Source organism: Centruroides sculpturatus, unplaced genomic scaffold (assembly GCF_000671375.1).
Source record: "Centruroides sculpturatus isolate CEXI.00-Female unplaced genomic scaffold, Cexi_2.0 scaffold532, whole genome shotgun sequence".
In the NCBI taxonomy this organism is placed as follows: Eukaryota; Metazoa; Arthropoda; class Arachnida; order Scorpiones; family Buthidae; genus Centruroides; species Centruroides sculpturatus.
Window position 1 is genome coordinate 473,549 of NW_019384733.1, and position 26,967 is coordinate 500,515.

At 31.1% G+C, this 26,967-nt stretch overlaps 1 protein-coding gene across 4 annotated transcripts in view; it reads right to left on the minus strand.

The window, feature by feature from the left end:
• Positions 1-1,260: 1,260 nt before the first annotated feature.
• LOC111628236 (transcription factor GATA-3-like) overlaps positions 1,261-26,967 on the minus strand; it is a 50,873-nt gene continuing 25,166 nt past the window's right edge. For all 4 annotated transcript variants that reach the window (XM_023371983.1, XM_023371985.1, XM_023371986.1 and 1 more), the window contains 2 exons: positions 18,483-18,608; positions 1,261-2,256 (listed from right to left, as the gene is read on the minus strand). In XM_023371983.1, coding sequence (XP_023227751.1) covers positions 1,867-2,256; positions 18,483-18,608 — 516 coding nt within the window. In that variant the 3' untranslated portion in view covers positions 1,261-1,866. The remainder of the gene's footprint in view (positions 2,257-18,482; positions 18,609-26,967) is intronic.

Here is a 26,967-nt window from a genome sequence, read left to right on the forward strand (position 1 = left end):
TATAATTGCAGTTTTTCAAGCAGAGGAAAGTTGGGTGAAATTGTGAATTGATCATGCACAAAAGGACAGATCACGTCTGTCCTTCAAACACGTCACACCAATGCGACATTGAGCCACAATCGTTGTTCGTGTCGTACTTTCTTTGATTTAATTTCAATTCGCACGAAAATTTCCTTTAATAGTCCATCTATGTGTTGGCTTGTGATTAGCTTGTTTTGATCGAAGCAGGCGTGGTTTGTCGATGTAAATTTTAATTGCGACCTTCGTTTTGGTTATAAAATAATTTTTTTTTATTTAAAAAAAAAAATTAAATATCATTTAAATTCTTAAAACGTTTATAAAATTTATTATTATAATTAATCTCTTATTTTTTAAAATTTTTATAAAGTAATAAATAATTTCTTGTAAGTGTCAGTAATAGCAGACTATATGAGTTGAATCTTAAATTTATTATTAATTTATACTCAAAATATTTTAAAATTAAACGATAAATTTTAAAAAATAACATTTACTTGTGAGAAATATTACCAAGGGAAAAAAATATACATATTTATTCATTGGTTGGTTAATTAAGTTACATTTTTGAATAGTTTTTTTTTTAATCTCTTGTAAATAAAACAAACTTCAAATAAAATAATTTTTGGAAATTTGTTTAATTTTGAAATGAAATAATTTAAGCAATTAAAAAAAAATGAACTGAGAGTTTTTAAAGAGTAGAATCAAACAATTCTGCAAAAATGGGAGACAATCCTTCTACATGATTTTATTTCCGTGCTGTGAACATTATTTACACCCGTGCCTTGAATGAAATCTCGTTTTCTCACTATATATTATTCAAACGCACATACGAACAGTATGGAAAAATCATGAAAACAAAAGCAGAACATGCATCCAAAAGCTCTATTCCAAGCGAGCGTTCCTCTAGATGTATTTATCTTGAAAAATCACCTTCCCTGTCTCCGAAGTAAAGAGATCTGTCCCTGTATCCCGCTTTCCTCTGTCCACTTGGCGGGCGACCAGATAACAAAACAAAAAAGAAAACCATCAGCCCGACACGTAGATGGGGAAATGGGAAAAATCAGTTATTAGCGATCGAACACTAAAGACATGCATTTATAGGCCTACATAGAAACGTGGACGACTGAGGACAGTTTTTACAATAGTTCTACGACACCAGTAGTAATAGTTATGTACACGCTATTCCGTCTCCATCGTCTTCGCTTAAATCGTTACGGATGATTTTTTGTTATATTTTTGTTATTTTTTTTTTGTCACTTCCATTTCGAGAAGGAAAAATAGTAAGAATGAATGAATATTTTGTATGAGGTTCTGACCGGCACCCGTCGACGTAAAGGTTAAGTTTTTTGGGCGAGTCCAGCCCGTCTCGTTGTAATGTCAATCGATAGACTAAAATGAAAAAGTCCCTCTTTGATTTTGGCACTGAGAGATGCGAGTTCACTTTTTTGAAAAATTCTGTTAAAGCATGAATTATAGAGCGAAAGAATCCCCTTTTCCATAAACGGTCATATTCACAAAAAACAAAACAAAAAAAAAAATTCAAAAAAGTTTGAAGTGTGAGGAAGACGATGCTAAATTTGCTATTGTCGTCAGTTTCCAGACCTACGAAGATTTGATGCACATACAACACGAAATGTCTTCGATAAGAAGAAATTAATACGGAGGAGGATGTACAAATGGCATCGTCAGTATATGTTGCCGGTGGTAGGAAGAAAGAGACCCGCATTGTTCAGTTTTGCAGGAGTCCGTTACATTCATTCACAAGTTTATTTTACCACCACTTATAAGTCGTTAGCTTTATTAATCACAATCGCATCATGTTAAGTGATGCAATCTTTCCGGCATCAGTCAGGCCATGGCACCTACCATACTGTTGGAAGTGGCGAGTCCGAGACCACCGGTACCTAGTTGCAAAGGTCCTCCGGATGGAAGCGGTAATGTGGATAATCCGGGTGCGGTATTCATGTGCATTGGTGGCGATGTTACAAACGAACCTGCCATGGATATGGGCATGTTGCCTTGATGCATGTAATGATTAACGGTGACAGACATCGACGACATCGAGGACATTGATGATGCTAATTGTCCGGTAGGCGTGAAGCTGGAAAACGGTTTATCGAGCGGTTTTATACACTCTGGGATAGCGATCCCGCATCCCTTCTTTTTCTTGCTCTTCGAAGATAGTTTACGATTGCGAGTTTGAATTCCTTCCTTTTTCATTGTCAATGGACGATTTACCTGAAAAAGAAAATCATTTGATGAATTCATAACACTATTAAGCACCTTATACGAAAATGAATTCTTTTAAGTATGTTTCGAAAATTAAATGAATTGGCGTCGTAAGAAATAGTCGTAAACCACGCCTTTTCACGTGTCTAATGACAAATGAAGGACACGGTGTCGTGCTGGAGATAACTAGTTTAATTAATAACCCACTTATTCAGGACATGCCTGGCTGAATACGACAATGACGCCACAAATATTACTTAGTTGTCGCCTTACCAGTTAGACGGAAATTTCGACTCTGTTGTTAACTCCAAGCCATTCATTGGAAGTTTCCGCGTTTCACATTTGTAAAGGAACTTACCCTTTTTGGAAAATATAAGAATAGCCATAAAAGAGATCCTTAACATATATAATAGCGACTTCTAACAAGGAAAAAATCTTCATTAGACTCATTTTAAATGAATGATATATTTCTAACTATACTCATTTTTACAAGTAATAAAACTGATTTACAGATTCATTATCGCATTTACATTCGTAACAACAAACATTTTAGACACTATTTCTATCTTTTATGATGATAAAGCATTCTATAATTTCGTTAAAAGAATAATTTAAGATAACTTATAACGTAAACGATCGCGTATTTGTTAGGAAGGTCACAAAGTCTTTGTTTAAAAAAAAATGAATATAAAACAACTCTCTTTGCATTCTAACATAGAAAATCTGATAGCTAGCGTGCTGCTATTGACAGCAACTACCTTCAATATGATGGAATACGGCAAAGTCGATTACTATTGACTCCACAGGTAATATGTCTTAATGACTTCAAGCATTGTTTGGAAATCTGCTTTTCATCCGCATCGCACGGGTTAAGTGGGCCGTATTTTTCTCATAACAGGACATCTATCAAATTTTTGACTTAAACGAAGTGAACATCTAAATGAATAACAGGAAAAAAAAGTAACATCTTTATAAGCTAGCGTTAGAAATGCGTTATTTAACTTATAATTACTAAATTCTTTTTCTGAAGTAATTTTTGAGATTAAATGAATGGATGTAATAAAAAACAAAGACATCATTTGACACTAATATTACATACCCCACTAAAGATGAAGTGAACTCTCTATATTTCTTTAATCCCCGCCCTAAAAAGTTGAAGATAACGGCTTAATTGTACGAACATATCTCGTTGCAGTATTATAAGATACATTTAATCGCCATACAAAACGGGTCATAAATACGTTAGTTCGTTGAATCCACCTCCTCTCAACTCTGGCATTTTCGGAGGAGGAGGGAAAAAAAAGATAAATTGTTCTTCACCCTTTCCTGCTCACAACTAGTATCATATATTTAACGATGTTTGCTATAGGACTATATAACTCATAAATCTGTTTCTTTATTAAAGAATCCAATAAGGAAATTGTTTATGATCCACGAAAATCTCGTTTTTCGTGAATGGGCGTCAAACAATGTTACTAAATGAATCGATTCTATTGATTATTAAACCACCATTCTTATGGTAGAAAGATGAACACATCTAATTAACCGAAACGCTTTAACAAAAAAGACTTTTAAATGGTATTTAACATCGAGCCACTGCACTTAGTTACACCCTTAAGTAGAAATAAGCTAGTAACGCATTGTATCTCATTTGCAACCGTCTCTGTCACGATAAGAATTGTCGTTATTAATAGGAGTGCATAAAACGACCAGATAGCCTTCGGCAACAGCAACCGGCGACAACTGTCTTAATACCACTCACAATCGGGGAGATAGCGAAGGTCAGGTGAACAAATAGCTATCGAAACGTCATTCCGTATTCCAGAGACATACGTTGCTTCCTGCCTCACCATTGAAACCACAACGATTTCGTGACAGTCAAGGGGAAGAATAGATATTAACCCTCCTGACACGCTTGTAGTGGGTCAGGAGAAGTATATACCTTTGTCTCAGTCAGCCATGAGTGTTCATGGCAGAATGAACTCCGCACATGCATGCACATGGTCTACGGTCTTCCATTCTTTCCTAAAAGCGATGTTCAAATTATCCCAACGAAATACGATACGGCATTAGATACTATGAATTCTACAAAATGCCTCACCAATTCACTTGAATTCGAACATACAGACAGCTTGAACTTTAATTACAAAAATATAATTGAAAATAAACGAATCAAATAAAAAAATTTTTAATTTACAATACGTTAAACGATTAAATATTATCTTAAACATTTATGCATGTATTTAAACTAAAAAAGTATAGTCTACTGTTAATCTATAAATAATTTTTAAAAATACATTTTAAAAATAGAAATGCAAATAGATCATTTAGAATTTTTAAAAAAAAGAATAAAATAACTTAAACATTAGAGAAAAAAGTTTTGACGATAACGTGATTTAAAATAAATACTGTAGAAAAGTTTTGAATTCTTGCCCACTTGTTTCGTGTTCTTCTGAATATCTTATAAATAATTCTCTTTTTCTATATCAAGAATCAAATATTATCTTTCATTTTTATTTGATAATAAGTTTATAAAATATAATAATTGGAGAAATTAAGCTTAATTTCCCGAAATTTTAGAGCTTTTTAAAATTTTAAAAAACACGAATATCGTAATAATAAATAATAAGAGAACCGAAAAGTCTTGTATTCTTATATATAAAAGTATTTTCAAATGGAAATCATCATGGGAAGAGCAAGTTTTTAATCTGTATTCTGATTATAGTTACGAAAAAAAAAAGAAATATCGATAGAATATTCAGAAAGATTGCGTGACTTTATTTTGATTTTCGGCTGACATACCCTATTCCTATTGTCAAATTTAAAAAAAAAAACTGTGTAGACATTAATGATGTAAATATACAAATCACATAAATAAAAATTCAAACATGAGATTTAAATAGTTCTAGTGGTGTTATTTGAATCAAAGTAAGGAAAAAAACAACTCTTAAATGCTTCTTAGATAATAAATAATGCATTAATTGAAACCCAATAAAAAATTGCAGTATTTAGTACTCGTAAAAAAATTAGGAAAATTGAGTTCTGCAGGTGATGTGCAAGAATCACTCCTAAAGGGCATCTAACAGCAAACAAGGCATAACGAAGGTATCTAGGCTTCCTAATTAACAGTTTTAACTGGCGTTGTATCATTCAACCGAAACCGGTAGACTAATTCTATGCACTTTATTAAAAAGTAATAACCGTTCGTGTAGAACTCGACCTGCCCTTAACAACAATCAATAAATTAGTTTTGGTCGATTTTTATAATAGGATGTAGTCTAAATATTTGAAAATAAGGGAATCTCTCAACTCGTTGTCGAAGTTTTTTATTCTGAGAAGTTGGTCCTCTACGAAATTTTCTGAGACTTTCCTGTTTGCGAATCCTTTCCCACGGATAACTCCACCCCATAATTAACATAAATCTACTTTCAACGAACTTGGACAACAGCAATTAATCTGACCGGAAGCAACTGGGCGTGACATCCTTCATTAATAGACAACCTGCTAAATTATTACCGACTCTATTCAAAGAAAAAAATCCGTAAAGTTTTTTAATAACGGAAGAAATAACTAAATTCGTAATAGTATCTACTTGTTTATAGGGTATTATTATCTTGTAACGAAAGCAGAAATGGATAATGAGCCGTATAGGCTATAATGTATACAAGTTACGAGTATGTAAAATACATAAAATATTAATTAAAGCGATATATAACAAATAAGCTCGTATCATTTAACCTTAAATAAGTATCAGTAAGAATAGAAGACGATTTTATACATAATTTAAATTCTAATATAAATTTTTCACATTTATAAAGTTGTTTCCGCATATTTTCAACTCGAATGGAAAATATTTATATAAAAAGTTATAATAATTATTAATTTCGATAATTAAGCATTTAAAATTCGCATGTCGAATAGAAGGACAGTGACCAGACGGTAGAGGTCACGTAGAGAAAAAGTTAAATCTAGCAAAGTTCTCACGCAAAACGTTCGAAAGTGAATGGTCCAATAGGCGAATGCCTGGAGGCTTCATGGTTGAAGGCCCACCATTTGGTGAGAGTGACAATTAAAACCCGTTAGCAATGGGACTCCTGCACCTTAATCGACCTATGGTTTCTTGAGACCGTTGCTTCAGACTTCATTATAAAAATGAATATTCTCCATCAAGGTCATATAACAACAGAACAATAATATCATCTAAAGTTCTAATAAGTATCATGCAATCGTCAAAAACACCTTTACTTGTGGATAACACAATTTCTTTTCCGATTATATTTGAATATAATAAATTAAAATTATTAGAAATTTTATTGTTAGGATACTATTTAAAAAGTTTATTAATAATAATTAATATTTTTCGATACTTTTCGGATATAAATGATAGCAATCTGCGAAAAGATTTAGGAAATCTGGTCCAGCATCCATGCCTCTTTCTCATTGATCCGATGCATTAATGTAATATATACGCAAGATAAGAAACAATATTTGCAAAATCGTACTTTATTTACGTGTAATAAATGCTATTTTAATATTAAATGACAAATTTATAAAATGAAAAAATAGTGTATCTATTATTTCTTTTAATTGACGATGCAATATAAGTTATTTAATATTTAAAAGTTAATTTCAAGTATAAATTTTAGATATATATTTTAAAGTTACTTTAAACCGGTGTTAGAAACGGGGCGATTTCATACCAGAAAGCGAAAATTAGTTTTAAGTGCATAAAAAAGTGTTGGAAATAACATAAGTCAGGAATATACTGTAAGTAAAAACCATCAGACAAAGTAATAAGCAAATAAATAAGACTTTGTGTAATTATAAGTATCGTGAATGTATAATGATAAATATAAAGTACTGTACATTATTCTCCTAAATTTTGCTAAAGCAATTAGAAAATATATTGATTAAAAAGTCATTTAGGAGGCAATTTCAGAGAAAACTGCTTTAAACCCGATCCAAAATCAAAGCAAAATTATCAATTTTCTTATTTAATATATCGAGAGAAAAATTTGCTATTGCTAAATCTGACGATGATTTATTTTCCTGCATAAATTGTTTGCAAACAGAAACAGAGAAAACAAACTAACTCACGCAAATTTACAAAATAGAAGAATAAAACGGACTTTCTTCCTTTTGTGACATCATCAAGCAGATACATTGATAAAATGCAGAAGGTGATTTATATCTTTCAATTGACATACGACTCGCCTGGCTGCTATTGTTCCTTGGTTTTATCCATCAATACTATGATAAGCCACAACCAGTGGTCTGGATCCAACGGTTCGTTAGAAGATTCGTATCTCTCTTGGGGTTCTATTGAAAGAGATGACAAAACATGTGAGCCACTGGCCACATGGATTTGTATTGTTTTTTGTATCGTGAATACAGTAATTCGATCATTTGAAACTTTACTCATTTAGAATATAAATGGAAAATAAAAGAAGCGGATAAAAATGTCTTTGGTAATAACTTTAAAACAGAACGTTTACATCTCATTTAAAGAAATGGCGATGGATTACCTTCAAATATTACTATGATTTTCGTGAGAACTTCAATTCCTTAAAACACCATGTCCTGTTCTGTCTTCCATCAAAATCTATTGGACGCAGCTTCTATTTGCAAGCCAATCGCTCGTCTTGTTGCGGATAACATGATGTGACTGAACACTCCCAAAGCACCATTGACTCCGACTCTGATGGATGGTACTGAGCCATACAATCACATTACTGTATTTGTTCCTAATGCCTTTTTTTTTATTTTGTTTCTGATAACTGTTTGATATATCTCTAGCAAATTTTCAAGATATTACTAGTTACACAATTGGATATCTTTAGTAATATTTATCTACGAAAAAATATGTCTTCTGTGCATATTAAATAATGAAAAAAAAGAATGAGAAATAGAACATTGCTGAGATATGATTCAATTCAAATTTTATTTATTTTAAATTGGTGAAAAAATATTATAGATACTCGAAGTCATGATCATATTTCACAGTTTTTTTATTATTATTATCTGTGTTATCTTTTTAACCTTCTTGTGTAAATAAACTATACAAAATTGGCTTGGAAGCACGCTCGTCCTTTACTCTATCAGGCTGCGTGTTTATTTCATTCGAATATGTTTACAGAACATTCGTGTAGTTTATATAAATGTTTTAAATTTTTATAGTAAAATAACGCAAAAAAAATATTTGAATTTAGTTAGAAATTACTGTTTTTTAATAATCAAATTTATAATTAACCTATCGATCATATAGGTCTATATGTATACCTTTTTTCCCCTCGCTATAAATTGTAATCGAGATGTTAATCTTTATTAGTAAATTAAGCTGTAGAACATCTTAAAATTCAATAAACACATGCTTAAATACGGGGTGCAGTTACTGAGAGCGCTTTTCATTATTTTACAGCTCTAATAAAACGAATAGATCTTCCAGAACTAAACTTATACCCTGCTTTTATCCACGAGAAGCGATTGTTTTGTGTCCCTCAGTTTCCGTTTTGGGAGGGTTGGAACTCGTTTCCTGTCACGTCATTTGCTATAACCTTTAATATGCTTAGTTATTGACACTGAATTTAATGGCCTGAAGCAAGAGTAGCTTAAAGAACATTTATCAACTTTTTTCTGATAAAATTATTGCATCCGGAATTCAGCGTGTATCAAATTGCACTTTTATAAATTGAGAAAACGATTAAAATTGAAGAGTAAATACAGTTTTTCAGTGTTATAATTATCAATTCTTTTTATTTTCAACAATGGTTTATGTATTTATTCATTTTGCTTAGGAAAATGATATTTTATACTGGAAAATAATCTAAATACAAAGTGAACGAAAATCATTAAAAATTTTAAATAAGTATGCGTGTTATTGTTTATAGGCCTGCTGAATTTATAGCTATGTCCTCATTAAAATGTTGCCATGGGCCAAATTAAGTTTAGAATCGAACGACTGCTGCTTCGTTACATACATTTATTCGATAAAAATTAACGTTAAATAAAACAAATAATAAAACTACATTTCTTATAAATCAAGTTAATTTTGTTACTTCTATAACCTGGGATCGGTACGATTTTTCATAGAGAACAGTAGCCAAAATGTCGTTTACACAAATTACTTTACTTTGCATCAATTAATTTCCATATTAAAATGTTAAAAACTCCGCAAAGGAAGACATTATCTCCTCTTGTTGGTATATGGCGACACCCATATCCGTAACGAAAAAGTGAAAAATCTTGGTGAAAAATACTATCCGAAACAAAACAATGTCTGTGGCAGATCTTTCCTTTTCTGGAATTATTAATAGCAATTCGTAATTTTGAAAAATCTAATTTAATTTAGAAGAATTTGCTTTAACTGTAACAAAAATTGAATTGGTCTTTTACAACGAAAAACATTACAAATTGATTTAATTACGAATAACTTCCTAAATGCAATCGTATCCAATTATTATTAGGCCAACAGAAAAATCTATAGAATGAGGTAGGCCAAGATAAAAGATCAAAACAATAATACACTAAACATTATCATTAACGATTATAAGTCGAACAGAAAAAAAAAATTTTTATTGTCCTCTAATAATGAATGAACTTACACAATAGTTATAAAAAAAATATTAAAAGAAAAAAAAAATAAAATAAAACAATTTATGAGATTCTTATGCATAGGATACAATTCTCGTTTTGTTCGAATTATACATTTTTTAAAAATTTTATTACTCTTTTATACCATTAATGAATTGAGAAAACTACATCCCTTTAGGCCTATAGATGTCTTAATTTTAGTTATTTTTTTCCTTGATTTCGAAACAAAATAATATAAACTTAATTCATTTCTTAATTTCTTTTATCCTCTTCGCCATCACGAGTGGATAACGGCTTCTTAATTGAATTTTTATCGTAATTTATTTATTATGGATATGCTAGCGATTAGATTATTGAAAAATCAAAACACTAATTTCCGATTTATAAAATTTATATTGGTTTGCATTTAAATTCAAACTATTTTGAAGGATATAAATTAAAAATAAATGAAGTGCGACTGAATTTTAATAAAGAATGATTTGTTATGGTTTTAAGCCGTATAAGATTTCAAATGAAGAGGTCTAATAGTAAATATAACTTTATCTTATCAAAAATATTTTCCATTCGTACTTTCTTTTTTAAATAAGTTTATAGGCCTACTATACTGTACATAACATAGATGGATGGAGTATATTATACTGTATTTGATTCGTGGTAAGGTATTATCGTTCAACATATGACATTTCCGAAACAAATGTTCTCCAACGATTAATTCAATAGATTTCTGTGCAAAGAGAACAAAGGAAAAATTCTATTACCTTTTGAATAAACTTATAACATATGAGATCACAATTTTAATCAATTTAAATAAGCTAACCTTTTAATTTTAATTCCTTTTAGTGTTTAAATAGAATAACTTAATATTATTAATGTAAAATAATTGTATTAAACTGTAAAAAGATGTAATTTGTTTGATCGCTTTAGTGCGAAGCTTTAGAAACCTAACGTGTAGCCTATTTGTTTATATGAAAACTATGAAAAAACTAGCTATTTCTCAATCGAATTTCATTCTGAATATATTACAATTGAATATTTTCTTCAAAATTTCAAATCCAAATTTATTAAAATGTTATTAAACTTTATTATGTTTTCATAACGAAGACGGACAAGAGTTGTTTCAACGCTTATTGTATCTTTATTTAGATAACTTATTAATGAAGTATTTAAACACGTAGTCCTATTATATCCGTATTTACATTATTTAATATAAAATTAAGAAGCAAAACCGAAACATTTAAATATAATTTATAAATAGATATATTATTAAAAACAGGGAGAAATAATTCTGGAATAAACAACATTTACATATAGGGCCTATAGCCTATACATATGTGATAGTGCAGTCTTTTTCTTTTTTTTTTTTCTTTCATAAAAGTAAAAAGGGAATTTCTTTATAGTTTTAAATCTAGGCCATTAAACATTATATTTTTTTCTTTTAAAATAGATTTAGAATCAAACTGATTTTATTCCTGATATTATAGACTATCTCAAATTATACTATGAGGAAAAAGAAACAAAACCTACTCCCTACTAAATTATAAAATTACGTATAACTACAGGTTTATTTTTAAAATATAAAAAGTAAATTTAATTTAAAATTACCTAACCATAAAAAAAAACTTTCATCCAAGTTAAACTATGTAATATCCATTTCTAAATTACAATAATTTATGTAATTAGTTTTAAAGTAAATTGAAAAATAAATCTATACAATAAGCAAAGAGACTAAAGTTTAAGTAAAAATATATTTTGAAAAAAAGAAACATTGTAAGCGGTCATTGATTCATCAACAAACATTTGAAAGAGGATTGCGTGTTGGTCAGAAAAGTGGTCTAACCCCGAGGTAAAAAAAAAAAAAAAAAACTTCTACGGTTTTATAATGTGCCTAGGTGATCGGCAAGGGTTGATGGTTTACGAGAAGAAAGAAAATGTTAAAGAAGCACCTATCTTTGATGATAAACCTTTGAGTAAAGGGGGAGAAATGAGAATCCGAGGGGTGAAATAACTAAAATCTGCTGGAGGGAAGTCACTCGAACGAATGATTCTCCTTTGCAATCCATTAAGGTTTTCTCTTATTGCTTTGCTAATCGACAGGAATTATCTTCGCTTTTCAAGAAAACTTAACTAAGCGATGAATGATTATCCTGAAAATTTCTATTTAGATTCTTTTTACTCCTTTAAATCGATTCGTCCGAAAGTACAGTTTTTTTTTTCGACAATTTTTAGGTTTAGATAATTTATGAATAACCAACACGAATGGAATCCATGCGATAGATCTATAAAGTATAAAAGGGTTAAGGAAGAGGAAGATAAAGTATTTTTGTGATTCTTTATACGAATTTTAAAAAATTCAATGTCGACTTACTGGAGGGAAAGTTTTATTTAAATAAAGACCAGAACTTAGTTTAAGCCTCCGAGTGTCCGATAATTTTGAACCCGAGGGCCTAATGTTAATTATAGGTGTAAGTGCAAATATTATCGCTAAACATCAGATTCTTATCTTCTTTTTTCATTGTTGCTTGGAAACGAATGCGAGTTCCCATAATTTACTAATTTCCAAAAGCGCACCTCTCTTAAAAATCTGAAGAAGTTTACATGATTAATGTTGATTTTCTCAAAGCTTCTTGCTTTTCAACATCGTCTAAAATTTCTTTGGATAAAAAAAATATAACGTTTTAGGGAGTATCTTAAGCATCTCCAACACGTCTTCATTCAATGCTAAGGGGTATTTGAGGCCACTTGTATACACTATAAACAAACTAGGGGAGAGTCTTAACGCTAACTTATCGACTCACTTGATATTACTATGGAAATTACAGGATTGTAGAAATAAATCACAAATTTGTACGAACCGGATGTGTACGGGGTAAGGGGCGCAGGTGACTCAAACCATCTCTCGATTTAATTGGGGAGGGTTTATAGCACAGGGGAGATCAAAAGGGCCCAGAGGCCACTTCCTCGTCACTCAGCCTGCCGTATAATTAACGTTGGTACCTGCAGCTGGACACCTTAATAACAAGGCACGGACTTATAAAACAACTATGTACACAGTCTAGGTCGATTGATACAGTCTGGGGAACCGTTGCGTAAAGCTTCAGTTTGAGGGTGATTATTACGTTTTACTTTTCTCTTTAGATACAAAATGTGAAGAGAAGATTGGAAAAACTTGGAGAATTTTTGGTCGAAGAGAGTAACAATTCATTGAAAAATCGATAACTAAATTAAAATTACCATTCGTTTAATTTCCAGATTGGCTCTTGTGCCAAGCTCTCTTAAACTCTAAAAGCATCTACAGTGAGAGTGTCGTAACCTGACACATGTTGCTCCATGTCATCATAAATATAACTTACGATCGTTAAAATGTCGTAAAAGTGATCTTATTTTCTTCTATTCTCCTCCACACATACACATTGATATTATCAATGCTAACTTAACAAGTGCCATCATTCAATTCTAGTAGAAAAAAGTTTTCTTGACGTCACTGGCGAAATACCACTGGGCATTGCAGTCCAATGCTGTGATACGTCCGTAAAGGAATGACACTAACTATAGTTTCGACGCTCGGATCCACTAATTTTCCTGTCACGTGATGGCATACCAAAGGACACTCCTTGAGCCCAGGCCAATTCCGAGAGAGATCTCAACTTAGAGGCACTCGTATTATCCCATCACACTGTTTGTTCAAGCATCTATTAGACAGTGTAACTTGTGGTTTTCAATAATACATCACCTGTAGTGGCGGAACTGGGTGTCAGTTGGCAGTCGTGCACGCAAATATCCGCCCAAATCCAGCCCAAGGAGTTAACACCATGCCAGGAGAAGGTCCATAAGTACAAGTTGGCACGGAGTAATGGTTAAGACGAGAGGGCACCTGGAGTTCGAGGGGAAACAGGGGATGACACCACAATTACAAGCCAGCCGTACCTGTTCCATCATTTCTCAACTCGACGTTACAAAACAAATACGCTAAACACCTCGCTACGGGGAAGAGGGGAAAGCCAGTACTTCGTACTGACTACTCTTAAAAAGGGCGTAGCAGCCTAGCTTGTTCTGGGTATGAAATTTTATTTAAACATTTTAAAAAATAAATATCAGAATAAATATAATTTTTAAATTCTAACTGAATTTTTCCAAACGAATCTTATTTTCACCACATCGGAAATTTTCTGATCTTCTATAAATCGAAAGCCGTTCCTTATGTCATTGTACGTTGTTATAATTTACGATGTAAGATTTCTGAAACAAATTTAGGTCTAAGATGAAGAATAGATTGGCTGATATGTCTTCAGCTGGAATGGAATTATGACCAGACTTCAGTGAAATATAGGTCCAACTGACCTTAGACCCAAGTTATCTTTCCCGGAGGGTGGGAGTCACGTTCTTTCGTGTAGAGCAGGCGTCACGCGTCCATCATTTAGTAGATGTTCTTTAACCTGTTTTCAGACACAGTTCACGCATTTTAACTCGAGTATTGACTGCAAAGATCATGACAAAGCGTGATCATTATGTGACGAAATACTCCAGTCTTGGCAATGGAAGACCGAGCCCAGAGATTCGATTAAATTAAATATGATTATTTTTATTACGCGGCTGCTCCGGACAACTTGTTTAACTTCAAAATTGTACTATTACTTAAATAAATGCGAATACATAAAGATGAAAAATATTATTTTCAAATTTTTCCTTTTAAATCAAACTTTTTAGAAATTTCATTTTAATTAATAAACATTAATTCGAGTAGCTTCCTTTCTTTTTGCTACATAAGAATAAGTCGTCCTATTTAATTTAGATAATACCTATTAATAAATTTTCCGAAAGAATGAAAAGCAAATAACGACAATAGTTTAAATGAATTTATACCTCGTTTAAACTTATATAATCGAAAACATAAAATATATTGTAATAGAAACAGGAAGCTTTAGTTCCTGTAAATATGTTTAGCAGGAGATTTCCTATTTTAGAAGCGAATTTATTTGCCTATACATAAATTATTATAACGACATTTACTGTAATGTCATCGGTTAAACTCTTATATGGAGTTTATAAGTGGATAATGATACATAATTTGCCAGTTTAGAAACAAAATAAGCATTACGAAACTCGTCATTTTTGTTTTATTGTTGCCATTTTTGTATTTATATAATATAAAATAAAAACTAGAGCCATAGTTTTAATTGAGTAACTGTCGACGAAGAAGAGTAACTCGATCTCGAGTCATGGATCAGCGATTCTTGTCTGTCTTCGGCCATCACCGATGTTTCGGGTTGCGAGAATTTAAGGTAATGAAGTCTTCGTTGACATAATTCAGCCAGAAAGATCGTTTCTGGAGATTTGAAGAATATACGAAATTAAGATATAATATTACATTTATCTTGACAGTAAGCTGAATTAGGCTATTAATAAATAGCATATAGTTTCTGTGTGGGCTAACATGATAATTTTATCAGAACATATGTTATAACTAATCATATATGAATCCATAATATCAATATTTAGAAAAATTACAATAAATAATTTTTATTTTAATTACTGAAAGTTAATCATAAAGTAAATTTCGTTGTAATCAATTTATGAATTGTCGCGTGTCATCGTAGACATTCGTATAATTCATTCAAAGTTATGTTAAGTATGGGAAAAAACTATTTAAAGTAGCAAAACTGTAACAATTTTATTATGTTCATCAAATTTACATTTAAATTTTCTCCAAAAATAATGAATATCGGGTTAAAAAATATTTTTCAAAATTAGAAAGGAAAATTGATCTCTGAAAGAGAGAGAGAGAGAGAGAGAGAAAGTTAAGTAGCAGAATTAGAAAAAGTTATCAGGTAAAGCCGTACCTACTTCATATTTTCGAATGAACGAGAATCCGAAATATTCCTTTAGATCGACCGAAAAAAGTGATGAGTACGAAGATGCCTTCTAAGTCCCGCATGGCGCTGCGGGTGGGAGGGGAATCAGGAGACAGTATGACGGGCCGAACACATCGCCCAATGTCTTAGGTTACAAACTTCGGGCGCCAGACAGGTCTCGGTTCAAGAACTCTGCCAAAAGTGCCACTCTTCAAGACGCTGCTATAAGCACGAGGAAACGAAGAGTTATAAGCCGATGACAACCGGCATCTCGGGGGTGTTGTCTCCTAGTTCTATTACGGATAAGGGAAGAATGGTTTATGGCTCGGACCCTAGAGGCTCTTCGACTCTACTCGGTAATGTTATCAATTCGTTCCCATGATGTCGTTGTTATCGTTCTTTACAATTAACTTAATACGGATCGTTTTCTAACATAAATCTCTCTATTTGAATTAAATGGATCGAGAAATTTGCGTAATTTGATCAAAGAATTCGCTTAAATCCGTACTTCCGGCGGAAGCATAACACAAAATGGGGGAAGAAAAACTAGTCTGCCAGTCATAAAATATGATACAGAATACCTCCGCAAGTTGATGGGTGTCTGGAGTTTCCAGCTGCCACAAGGAGGCAGCACTAGCAGAGACACGTCTCTAACAAAATAGAAAAGGTTTTGTTTCAAATTCTTTTTCACCCGTCGTTCGACGGAAAAAACAGAGAAGAAAAAGGGGGAAAAAACGTAAATCTCTAATTCCTTTACATCGTAAATGTAAACAAATGTATTTTAAACAAAGCCGAACGTATTAAAATTTTAGTAGTGTTCATCGTACTGTTCACCTTGATATACAAGATCTGTATATAAAATACCCCCAATTTTTACTCTTTAGGTATCTAATTAGTGGAGTTACGTGACCAAAATGTTTATATACACGATACGAGACAAGTAGGTCATCGGTTAAAATTCAACTATAATTTGTTACTGGTTTCGAATTATGGAAATTTGAAAGAGAAAAATTATAAAAGGAAAATGGAGAATTCGATATTGGAGGCTCGGATGAATGGAAAACCGAATCTGAGAATATTGACTCGAGTAACAGCCGTGCATATAAATCAGTAGGAGTTGTAAAATGTAGTAATCCGAACTGAAGCATATATGTTTATAGCAGTCGGTCTTACTTCAGAAAACTGTTAGGAAAATAAAAATGCTTTTTAAATTCTGTCTGTGTTAGTAACGTTTACAGGGAGATATAATGTTACTTCTTTACGTATATGGTAGTTATGACTTTAATAAAGGAACGAGTAACGACATTCTTTTGAACAATTGTTGCACTGTTTTCTACCGAGCATCTGTGGTAGTTGGCAATTCGCAGTTTTTTATGTTAGTACTTTATAAAGTAGATAATTAAAAAAACTAACCGTTTTGTTTGTTTGTGTAACTCTGTAAGCTCTCCAAATAAGTCAATGGATACTTTACGAGAAGTTTTAAGAGTGAAATTTTAAAGGAAATGATTACACAAACATTATATAAAAGAAGGGGTAAGTTAGAAGATTATTTCCTATCTAAAGTAATAGTCTATCGGATGGGAGCCTCCTCGGAGCGAGGCGCCTACCAGTGTTAAGTGTCAAGGCAGACGTTTAGCTTAAGATCACCTTTAGGCCTGACCGCATAAAGCAAGAGCAATCTGTCTACCGGAGAAGAAGGGGGATGGTGCGGGCGAGAGGGGAGGTGATTGTGTTGACGTGTACCACGCCGCAAAACTCAAGGTTCGTCCAGGTTTGTTGAGATGCGGACCTAGACATTGCGTGTTTAGAACAGTCCAGCTGGACCGGTATTATCGAGGATGATTTATGAGTTCCGCGCTAAATAATTACCGGTAATCGGTCCGACCGTGGAAGAGAACGCAGTTACCTTAACGCTAAAGGAGAGGGGAAAAAACGAACTCGCACTCACCATCAGCGCTGCGAGCAAATTCGCGTCTCGGCAGCAAACTGTTGAAAAATGAAGTCGGTCCGTATAAATTGAGTTTGTAAGTTGTTTGGCCGTAATAAATAACCTAGATTAGTTTGCTAATTTTGCAGAAATTCTTTCGCTTTACTTAGCTTAAAGTAATTGTTCTTCTCATTGAGAATGGCAAGCTCGTTTTTTAACTCGGATAATTTAATGCAAAAACCAAATTAAAAACGATAGGCTTTCTAGAAAATCTTTAATTCTTTAAAAGATTTATCTTATCTTATGATTTATAGGCTAATTAGTACTTTCGTCGAAATTTAAAACGAAACAAACCTATAAAAATATGTACGAAGTATCCGTGTGACGTCACCGGAATGGTAGCTGACGTCTCAAAAAAGGGAGGGACATAAATATTACTTGTCCCTCAAACTATGTTTTCCATCATCGGAGTGTGACTATGGCAGCGTCACTTCTTAAATCACACAGTGGGACAGGCAGGCAACCTGAGAAGTGCCACAGTTTGTCTTGCTAATGACCTGTAAAAGGTTCCCTCTTCAAGTGGGGATGACTGGCGCCTTCCGGCAGTGGTGGCCGGCACCGCCCGGGCCGCGAGTCCTTGAAACTGGGTGAAGGTCCGGCGGGCCTCATTCAATTTGTTTGGATGATATTCCCGCTTGTCAAAAATGCAAATATCGGCCGAGAGATACGCGACGGCACCAAACTGCGCCAAAACGTTAAATCACACGTGCTCCCAAGTACTGAATGGTTTGTAAAAGTTTTATTTACATCGTCTTTCCTGTTCGGGATTTTTTATCCCACCTTGTCAAGATTAAATGAGAATGACTTACGTTATGAAGTTTAAAATAGAGACCGCAGGCGTTGCATACAGGTTCTCCGTTCTGATTCCTACGCCACAGAGTGGTGGTGGTAGTTTTGCAATTGGCGCAACTTGTCCCGGCTCTTCTGGCAGCAGACTGTCAATACATCATAAAATAGGCGTGTGTTAATAAAACTCGGCAATAAAACCGCAAAATATAATATATCTACAAACCATATAATTGTTATATTTATAGTTCATCGTAAACAAAACTTTCAATTCCTCCAAGTAGCAAAATATGAAAATATTTTACAAATTAAAACTTGGCACGTTATTTCCATATTAAAACATTTTATATTTATTGAACAGACTCCATTTCATAAATATGACTATTTTATAGTTTTGTTATGTTATAATATGGTCAATAAACACGATTAATGCGAAGAAATATAATATTTATATATAAAAAAATATATAAATATTATTATTATATAATATTATAATATATATATTATAAATATTATTTATATATAGTTAACTAAATAACATAGAATCAATACATACACAAACACACACCTATACTGTATATACTCACACATTATTAATGGCATGGTATAACACCAACAAACACGATGTAACTCAACACTCATACACTAAAGATTAATGTTTAGTATATGTAACAAACTAATATTAGTTGAATATATCTTAATAATATTTTATCGTAATAAAAGTATGTGTTCGATTAAATTTTTACATTCGATCTTTTTAATAACAAAATCCGAATTGGTTAAACAATAAAATTTATAATTGTCACCTTTATTTCGACAAAGAAAATAGCAATATAATTGCCATTTGTCTTTCTGCAGAGAATTGTAATATAATGATAATGCAGTGTCTATAAAAGAAAAATTATTTATCTAACAAGATTTTAATTTGTACAATTAAAATCTTAATCAATAATATTATCTGATTTACAAGTATAATACGAAAAATAAAAATAAAAAAATAAACCCCTATCGAAAGAATTATGTTTTTTCGAAATGATTAAGAACGTTAACAACACCTTTGCCTACAAGTTGTAATTAAAGAGAAGAAATGTCTCCAACGTATTATTACTTAAGCCACCGGAAACACCAAATACTTTTAATCATATTTAATAATGCATCGCCTCCATCCAACCGAAAGAAGGCGATGGCGACAAATAAACAGGCTCTCTGCCCTAATGATGCTAAATCTCTAAACGCCCCAATACAAATCCCATTGGAGCAAAATCGAAGCGATGAGGAATTTCACCAATGTTTAATTTCTTCTTGTTTTCATTTTAATACATAAATAAAAACTGTGAATTAAAAGCATAAAATATAAATCTTTTAAACTTAGTACCAGCCTCATAAACCTGATAAATAATTTTTGTTTTATATTTCAATATATTACCACACAATGAAAAGAATAATATTGATTTTGCAACAGAATATTTCAAGATTATAAAGCTAATTTATATTAATTTTTATATATATTCTATAGCCTTAAATGAAGATAAGATATTATGCTTAAACCCATTCGTACATATAGAAACAATTAGTCTACTTAAATTAGATGAATGGGAAATATCTCGTATAGGTATTATGACTACTTCATAATTCAATGTCTTTATTTATATCAAAATAGAAGACATTTTAAAGATTATAGTCAACTTTACAGTCTTAATGAAGTTAATAATTATAACTTACGAGATAATCGTTATTGTTGGATTAAAGAGAGATTAGCCTAGACCTGTATTTTTTGTCTAATTTATTTCTAATTTAAGCATAAATAATGTAATTGTAAAATTCTTACAATGTAATAAACTGTCAAATATTTTACATTTTGGATAAAATAGAAATTAATATAAAATCAATTATTTCTTCGCGAATATTTTAAAAAAAAGGTTATTTACAGATAACAAAAATAATTAATCATTAAATTTATTATTTATTTTCAAAAAATCAATCAAAATTGTACAAAATTTTTTAAATATAGGCCTATATTTTAAACTATTTCGCTACAAATATTTTCCAAACTTAGAAAAATAAACTGGTTTAGAATGTCTTAAAAAAAAAAGACGAATGAAACCGATTTATATGTAAATATAAATTCCTAAATATTTCATTTTAAAAAAGATTTTATATTCAGTTAATTTAGTTAGAGCTCAAGTTGTTACAGTAGAAATGAGTGTGAAAAATGAATATCGTAGATTCAATTATAATCCTAATATATCAATTTTTAAACAAAATTATTCTATGAAATACGATAAACAATTTTATTTAATACGTTAAAAATATCTAATTTATTAAGACATTGATTCAGATTAAGCTTAAATTTAAAAAAAAATTCTATACTTCATCAAACTCTACTTAAGATATTTTGTCATAAATATTCTTATTATTTTTCATAAATAAGTCTCTTTCCGAAGAGAGAAAAAATAAATAAATAAATTTACATTAAATAATTAAATTGAACATTTTATTATTTTATCACGTAAAAATATTGATTTATGAGGAAAATTGGTAGAAGATTTAACTCATTTCATGAATTAAGATTAGCAGTTTCATAGGTCTGTAACTATGAAACTACTAAATTAATTAATTAAAAGTTAATTAATAAAATTTAATGTTGCCATAGAAAATAAATATATTTGAAACTAAATTAATTTTGTTTATGCACCCCTTTTCATCTATAGAGTAACATACTTTACTATCTCAAATCTTGATTGTAATAATCGAACCATTACAAATTAAGGTTTATCCATTGTAATAAGACTTAAGTCCTTGTAACTAGATCTATCAATATTTTAAAGTCTTTAAACTAATTTCTAAAATTTTAAATATATATCAATAATTTTATACAAATTTTATTGTACTAACTCTTCGTATAAAAGCATTATTTTTATTTACCAATAGTTATCACGTAACCACTTAAGATCAATCTTAAAAGACGAGAACTTGTTAAACATTTTTATCTCTAGTATTTAGATCGGCTTAATACGAACACAACCCTTCATTAATTCTCCTGGCAGAACATTACTGATCATAGTTATGACACATGTCAACACCTCGCCCTCTTTATAGAAACAAGACAGCTCAAACACCCCGTGTCACCACATCCGAAGTTCACACCCAATACAAGTCTGATAGTGATCAACTTTTGCATTATCATAATTATAATCCTGAGGGAAGTTTCGACTTTTAATATTGTTTAGATAGAATTGTTTAAAGTGATTTTATGAAATTTAGGCCTACGTGAATAAATTTACTGGAAAAAAATAATAATTAGATTTTAAAAATGTAAGTAAAAAGGCCGACAATACCGACTTTTTACATCTCTATTATTTTCATCCTTTTAAAAAATTACTATCACGATTCTTCACTAATCGACTCGCAATTTGATTTACTGTAAACATTTTCTTTCTTTCTTTTTTTTCCTATAAAAGTTTATTATATTTGAAATTGATAATTTGCGATCAAGAACTCTTATCTTGCTCTTTATTTTTTTCTCCCCTCCTCCCTTTCTCTTCGATCTTATTGGTAAAGTGATTTTGCACCACTAATGTCTTTGGTTAGTTAAATAACATAGATTTAATGAAAGGAGCGAATAAAAATTACATGTAATCATAAGTTAAGTAGTAATAGAACTTTTAACATTTCCGATTTTCGATCATAATTTTCGGTCTTCTCACGGAATAACGTTCTTTTGAACATTACTTATTGATTTATCCTTCAGGGATTTATAATATATGAGGTTCGTTCTAATTGGGAACGTGCATTACCATATATTACTTATAATTATCTTTCAAATCCGAAACTATAAATTTATTCGATTCGAGTTTAGTTAGAATAGAAAGGTGTACAAATTTTAATGATGCCAATTCCAATTTATTTGGTATAAAAGTCCATTCGTAGTTATAAGTCACTAGAAATTTTAAGTGTAAAGATGTATGAAGACAGAGAAATATATTGAATACAAAAATATGAAGAAATAAGTAAAAAAATATTAATTATTTATTAGGAAATTGAGAAATTTATAAAGTGAAACACGTGCAAAAGGAAAATACTTAAAATAAATGAAGATACACGTATGTAGAAAATTGTTAAACTAGTAGAAGAGAGGAGGGAAAAAAGCAGAGAATTATGAGAATTTGTGGAGATTATTAATGTAGCTTAGTAAATAAAATTAAAATTAATGAATAAATTAGTAGTTGTGTTAAAATAATTAATTANATTTGAAATATTTAATAAACCGCACCTTGTTATTTTATCAATTATATAGATTACGTGTCAATGGCCCTATGTAATGCCATTATATAAAAATACCTAATCGTTCTACAATAATAATAATAATGATAATTTTTTGACAACTTCACTGCGGGTTTAAAAAATATTAGTAAAAATGTCTGAGTGACAATAAAATATTGTCGTGATCGTGATAAAGACAGCACATATAAATTTCTTTCAACTTATTTGTTAATTGAGTTGGTTTTTCCGAGGGAATCGCATTGAATTCTGCTATGTATATGTGAACAATTTAAAACTAGGACAAAATATCGGAAGTAAACGGAACTGTTATTGTTTAAACTTCTATTTGACTAATAACTTTGCCACAAATCATTTACAATTGTACAAAGGAAGGTCTATTCCTTATCGCTTACAAAACGCCTCTTAAAACCCAACCCCAATATCGTATTTTCGAGAGACTGAATTAGAATGGCCCAAACGAAAATTAAGAAAATTATGCGGATAGTCGAGAAGGTAATACACTTCCGTGAATAAGAAATTTCTATCAAGCTTCCATCTTCTTAAACGACTTCAGAGAATTGCTACCGGAAGCAAAGACGCACTGCAGGAAGGGAGGGAAGATAGACATTGACTCAGCGTGAAGTCCAACTGCGAGTCAGTCCAACTGTATGATTGATCGCTCAAGCCAATAAAAACAGGCTGTCGGTGGTCAACGGACCGACTAGGAGGATGGAAAACGACTAGTAAAGGTGTGCTATGTCGAGACATTCTGTAAATTGTAGGGCGGACGATAGATTAAAATACCCGCGGGAGACACCGACTCGGGGGCTCGCGCCCAAATGCACTACCTCGAACCACTGCTAAGGTGAATTGGAGGCGAGACTGGAGTGGGGTAGGATTTGTCGAACAAATGCGATCATCCGGAAAGTCAGTTGTACGCCTCTTGTTGGTCCCTGTTGGGGAAAGTCAAAGAATTATTGTTAAGGAGCATTGGCGTGTGCGCTTTGCTGTTATACTGGGATATATTGAACCATTATCAATACTCTCCGTATTGTTCGGACGAAAGCTTGACATTTATTCTAAAAATAATGCGAAAAATATATACTGTTTATTCGAATGCCACAAAACTGAAATTTTCTTTCCGCTTTATATTGATCAAATTTTTATATGCTAGAGGCTCGTCGAATGTGTTTAAGTTAACAAAAATATCAAAGATGTAATTGACACTAGATCCATTACAGCTAATTTTTTCTATTCTGAAAAAATACATTTGCTACAAATAACAAACCTAAAATAGCTATTTTAAAAACTATTATCATCAAGCTTCTCTTCTATCTACTTAGGCTATGTGTTGAGAATTGATATTTAATTATAATAAAAAGCATCAGAATGAAATCATTATAATTCAAGCATATTACTTAATAGTTAAGTGTTATTAGACTCTAATCAAGTTTTAAATTTAACTATTGAAATACAGTTTTAAATCTTATATTGCGCAAAGAATAAATAAAACTATTAATTAACATTTTTAAAAAAATCTATATTTTTCTTGACAAAATCGCTGCAATTATTTAACTAATCCAGTTTATTGCTTTAACTAAAATTAACTTTAATTATAAAATAAATAATTCAATTTTCGGTTTATTCTTATAAGAAAAAGATTTACTTCTATAATTATTATGCTAATTAAGCAAAGTTCTGATTACATAATTTAGCAGCTGCAATATATAAATATTTATAAATTACTGCAATAAATAAATAAAAATAAAAATGCTTAGTTTGAATTTTCAACAGTTTCACTTTTTATAGCTATAAAAGTTAAAGAATTGATTAAGAATTGTTTGGAAATTTTTTAGAGCCTGCTGAAGATCGTTATTCAAACTAATGTCCGATTATCGTAAATCCATTTACACTTTTAAGAAAGACTTTCTTTGTATTGTAATGGTCCATTCTTTTATGTTATTCTTGCATGTTGTCTACTACTTAAACAAGACTATTATCTGCAGTAGGCTTAGATTTACTTGTTAACACGCAAGCTGCAAATTACAGCGCATCTTTTATTATCGATATTTATGTAGGTTATACTATAAAAGTGAGAAATGAAATTATAAAAATTTTATTTTCTATTGTAAGTAATTAATAGATTAAACAATAACGTAGAACACGGCTTTCATTCTAGCAATGGATTTTGTTTAAAATGAACAGACTTTTAAGTCCTTTGGGAATACAAAAACGTGATCAAAGACTGACAAATCTCATTTTAAAGATCCTAGCAAAATCCGCGAACCATGACAATAACGAAACCTCTTCAAAATGCGTGACATGTGACATAGATGTCGCATCGTGCGACCGAAAATGGGGGGCCTCCGAATTTCAATAGGTATTCGTGACCCTAGGGAACGAAATTTATGTTTGGGGCTGCCGTAATCCGGGAGACTAGGGTCAAGTATGGGGGATTTGTCGTGTCCCTCTTTCTCCTTCACCGTCCACTAAGCCAAACAGTCAAGTAATGTCGCAAAATAGCAAGATTCCACTCAGTCAAGCAGCTAACTGACAGGACAATGGAGTCAACCCTGACATTGCCCGTTCAGCCGAATACTGGCTCTCGTTCTAATCCCCTGCCCTTCGTGGGGTTTCGAAGGGTCGTTATTCTTAGTCCCTTAGACAAATTGTCACACGTTCCCTGTCTAAAATGCTGATTGTTTAGTGCAAATATTTATAGAGTGAGTGCATCGTCTGTTACAGTTCTCGTAGTTTCAGTAGAAAGGGTTGAGACAACTTCAATTACAAAAAGCTAAGGAAAGAGTTTTGTTGTCGTAAAAGTATCTCAGCAGGCATATAATTACAACATAAACTCGAGTGTTGAGAAAAACAAAATGTTTCATTATTTTAAAAACTAATAATTTAATAAAAAGAAAAAAAGTACCAGCGTACATTTAAAGAACATACACGAAATTTATATGTAGGACTTGAGACTAGAATCAAACATGACAGATGTATAACCTATTAATGTTTAATTTCTTGTATTTAATTTTAAACATTAAATTATGCGATAGTGTTTGTTAATTGTTCTATGGAAAATTTAAATAATTTAGTTTTACTAAACTATTTAAACGTAGAAATAGAAGCTTATTATTAAAGTTATAGTAGAATGTTAGAGCAATTTTCTACTTAAGGAAGAAACTTTCATCCCGTTTCGATTCTGGCCTCTTGGCCATTAATCAGTACCAATCACATGTTTTCAACAACATTTAACAAGAGACTCCTTGTCATAAGAGAGCAACTATAGTAATCTTCAAATTTTCGATAACCTATCAAACATAAAACCGAACTGTCAGGCAATTTATATAAAATAAATACCGATTCTAAATGGATTTAATAAATTAAAAATTTTTAACATTTTAATTTCAATATTTCATGATTATAAAAATAAAATATTAATAAATTTTTTATTAAGAAATTTACTATTGTTCGAATCTTCATTTGATAACATTAATAAGCCTCGATAGATTGCAGTAAAGCAAAAAAAACTAAAATTAGGTTTAATAAAATTCTATCCGGAAAAGCAATGNGGCATACCTTTACCGAAAACCAGTTTTATTTATAACATTTCTGCTATTAAGAAGAAACTATCCTAAATGGCATCCTATATAGTTTAAAGTCTTACATAAAAGGTCAGGGTGGAAATATTTGTAGTCAAACAGTTAAAATTTAACCGCTTCTAATGGCGTTTGAAAGAGCGGGAAATTTCCTCAGTTATCAATCTTTGTTTTACTAAACTATTTCATGATTATAAAAATAAAATATTAATAAATTTTTTATTAAGAAATTTACTATTGTTCGAATCTTCATTTGATAACATTAATAAGCCTCGATAGATTGCAGTAAAGCAAAAAAAACTAAAATTAGGTTTAATAAAATTCTATCCGGAAAAGCAATGAATATACAATAACTGTAAAATAATCGAAGGAGATGGAATACTCATGAATACATACGACGCTTTAGATTCTTATAACCTGATTTATTTATTCTTTTGTGAATAAATCGAATTGTTTCTCTCTGTTTCGAAATCTTAAAATATATTTCAAATCCTATTTCCATATTTTTGTCATTTAGTCGCGATTTGTATTCTCACTACTTATAAAATGTATTATTCTTTTCCAACGTTTTCCCATTATTTGCACTTAAAATATTTCAAAATATATGTTTTTATTTGAAAATATACTAATTTAAAAACGAAAAAAC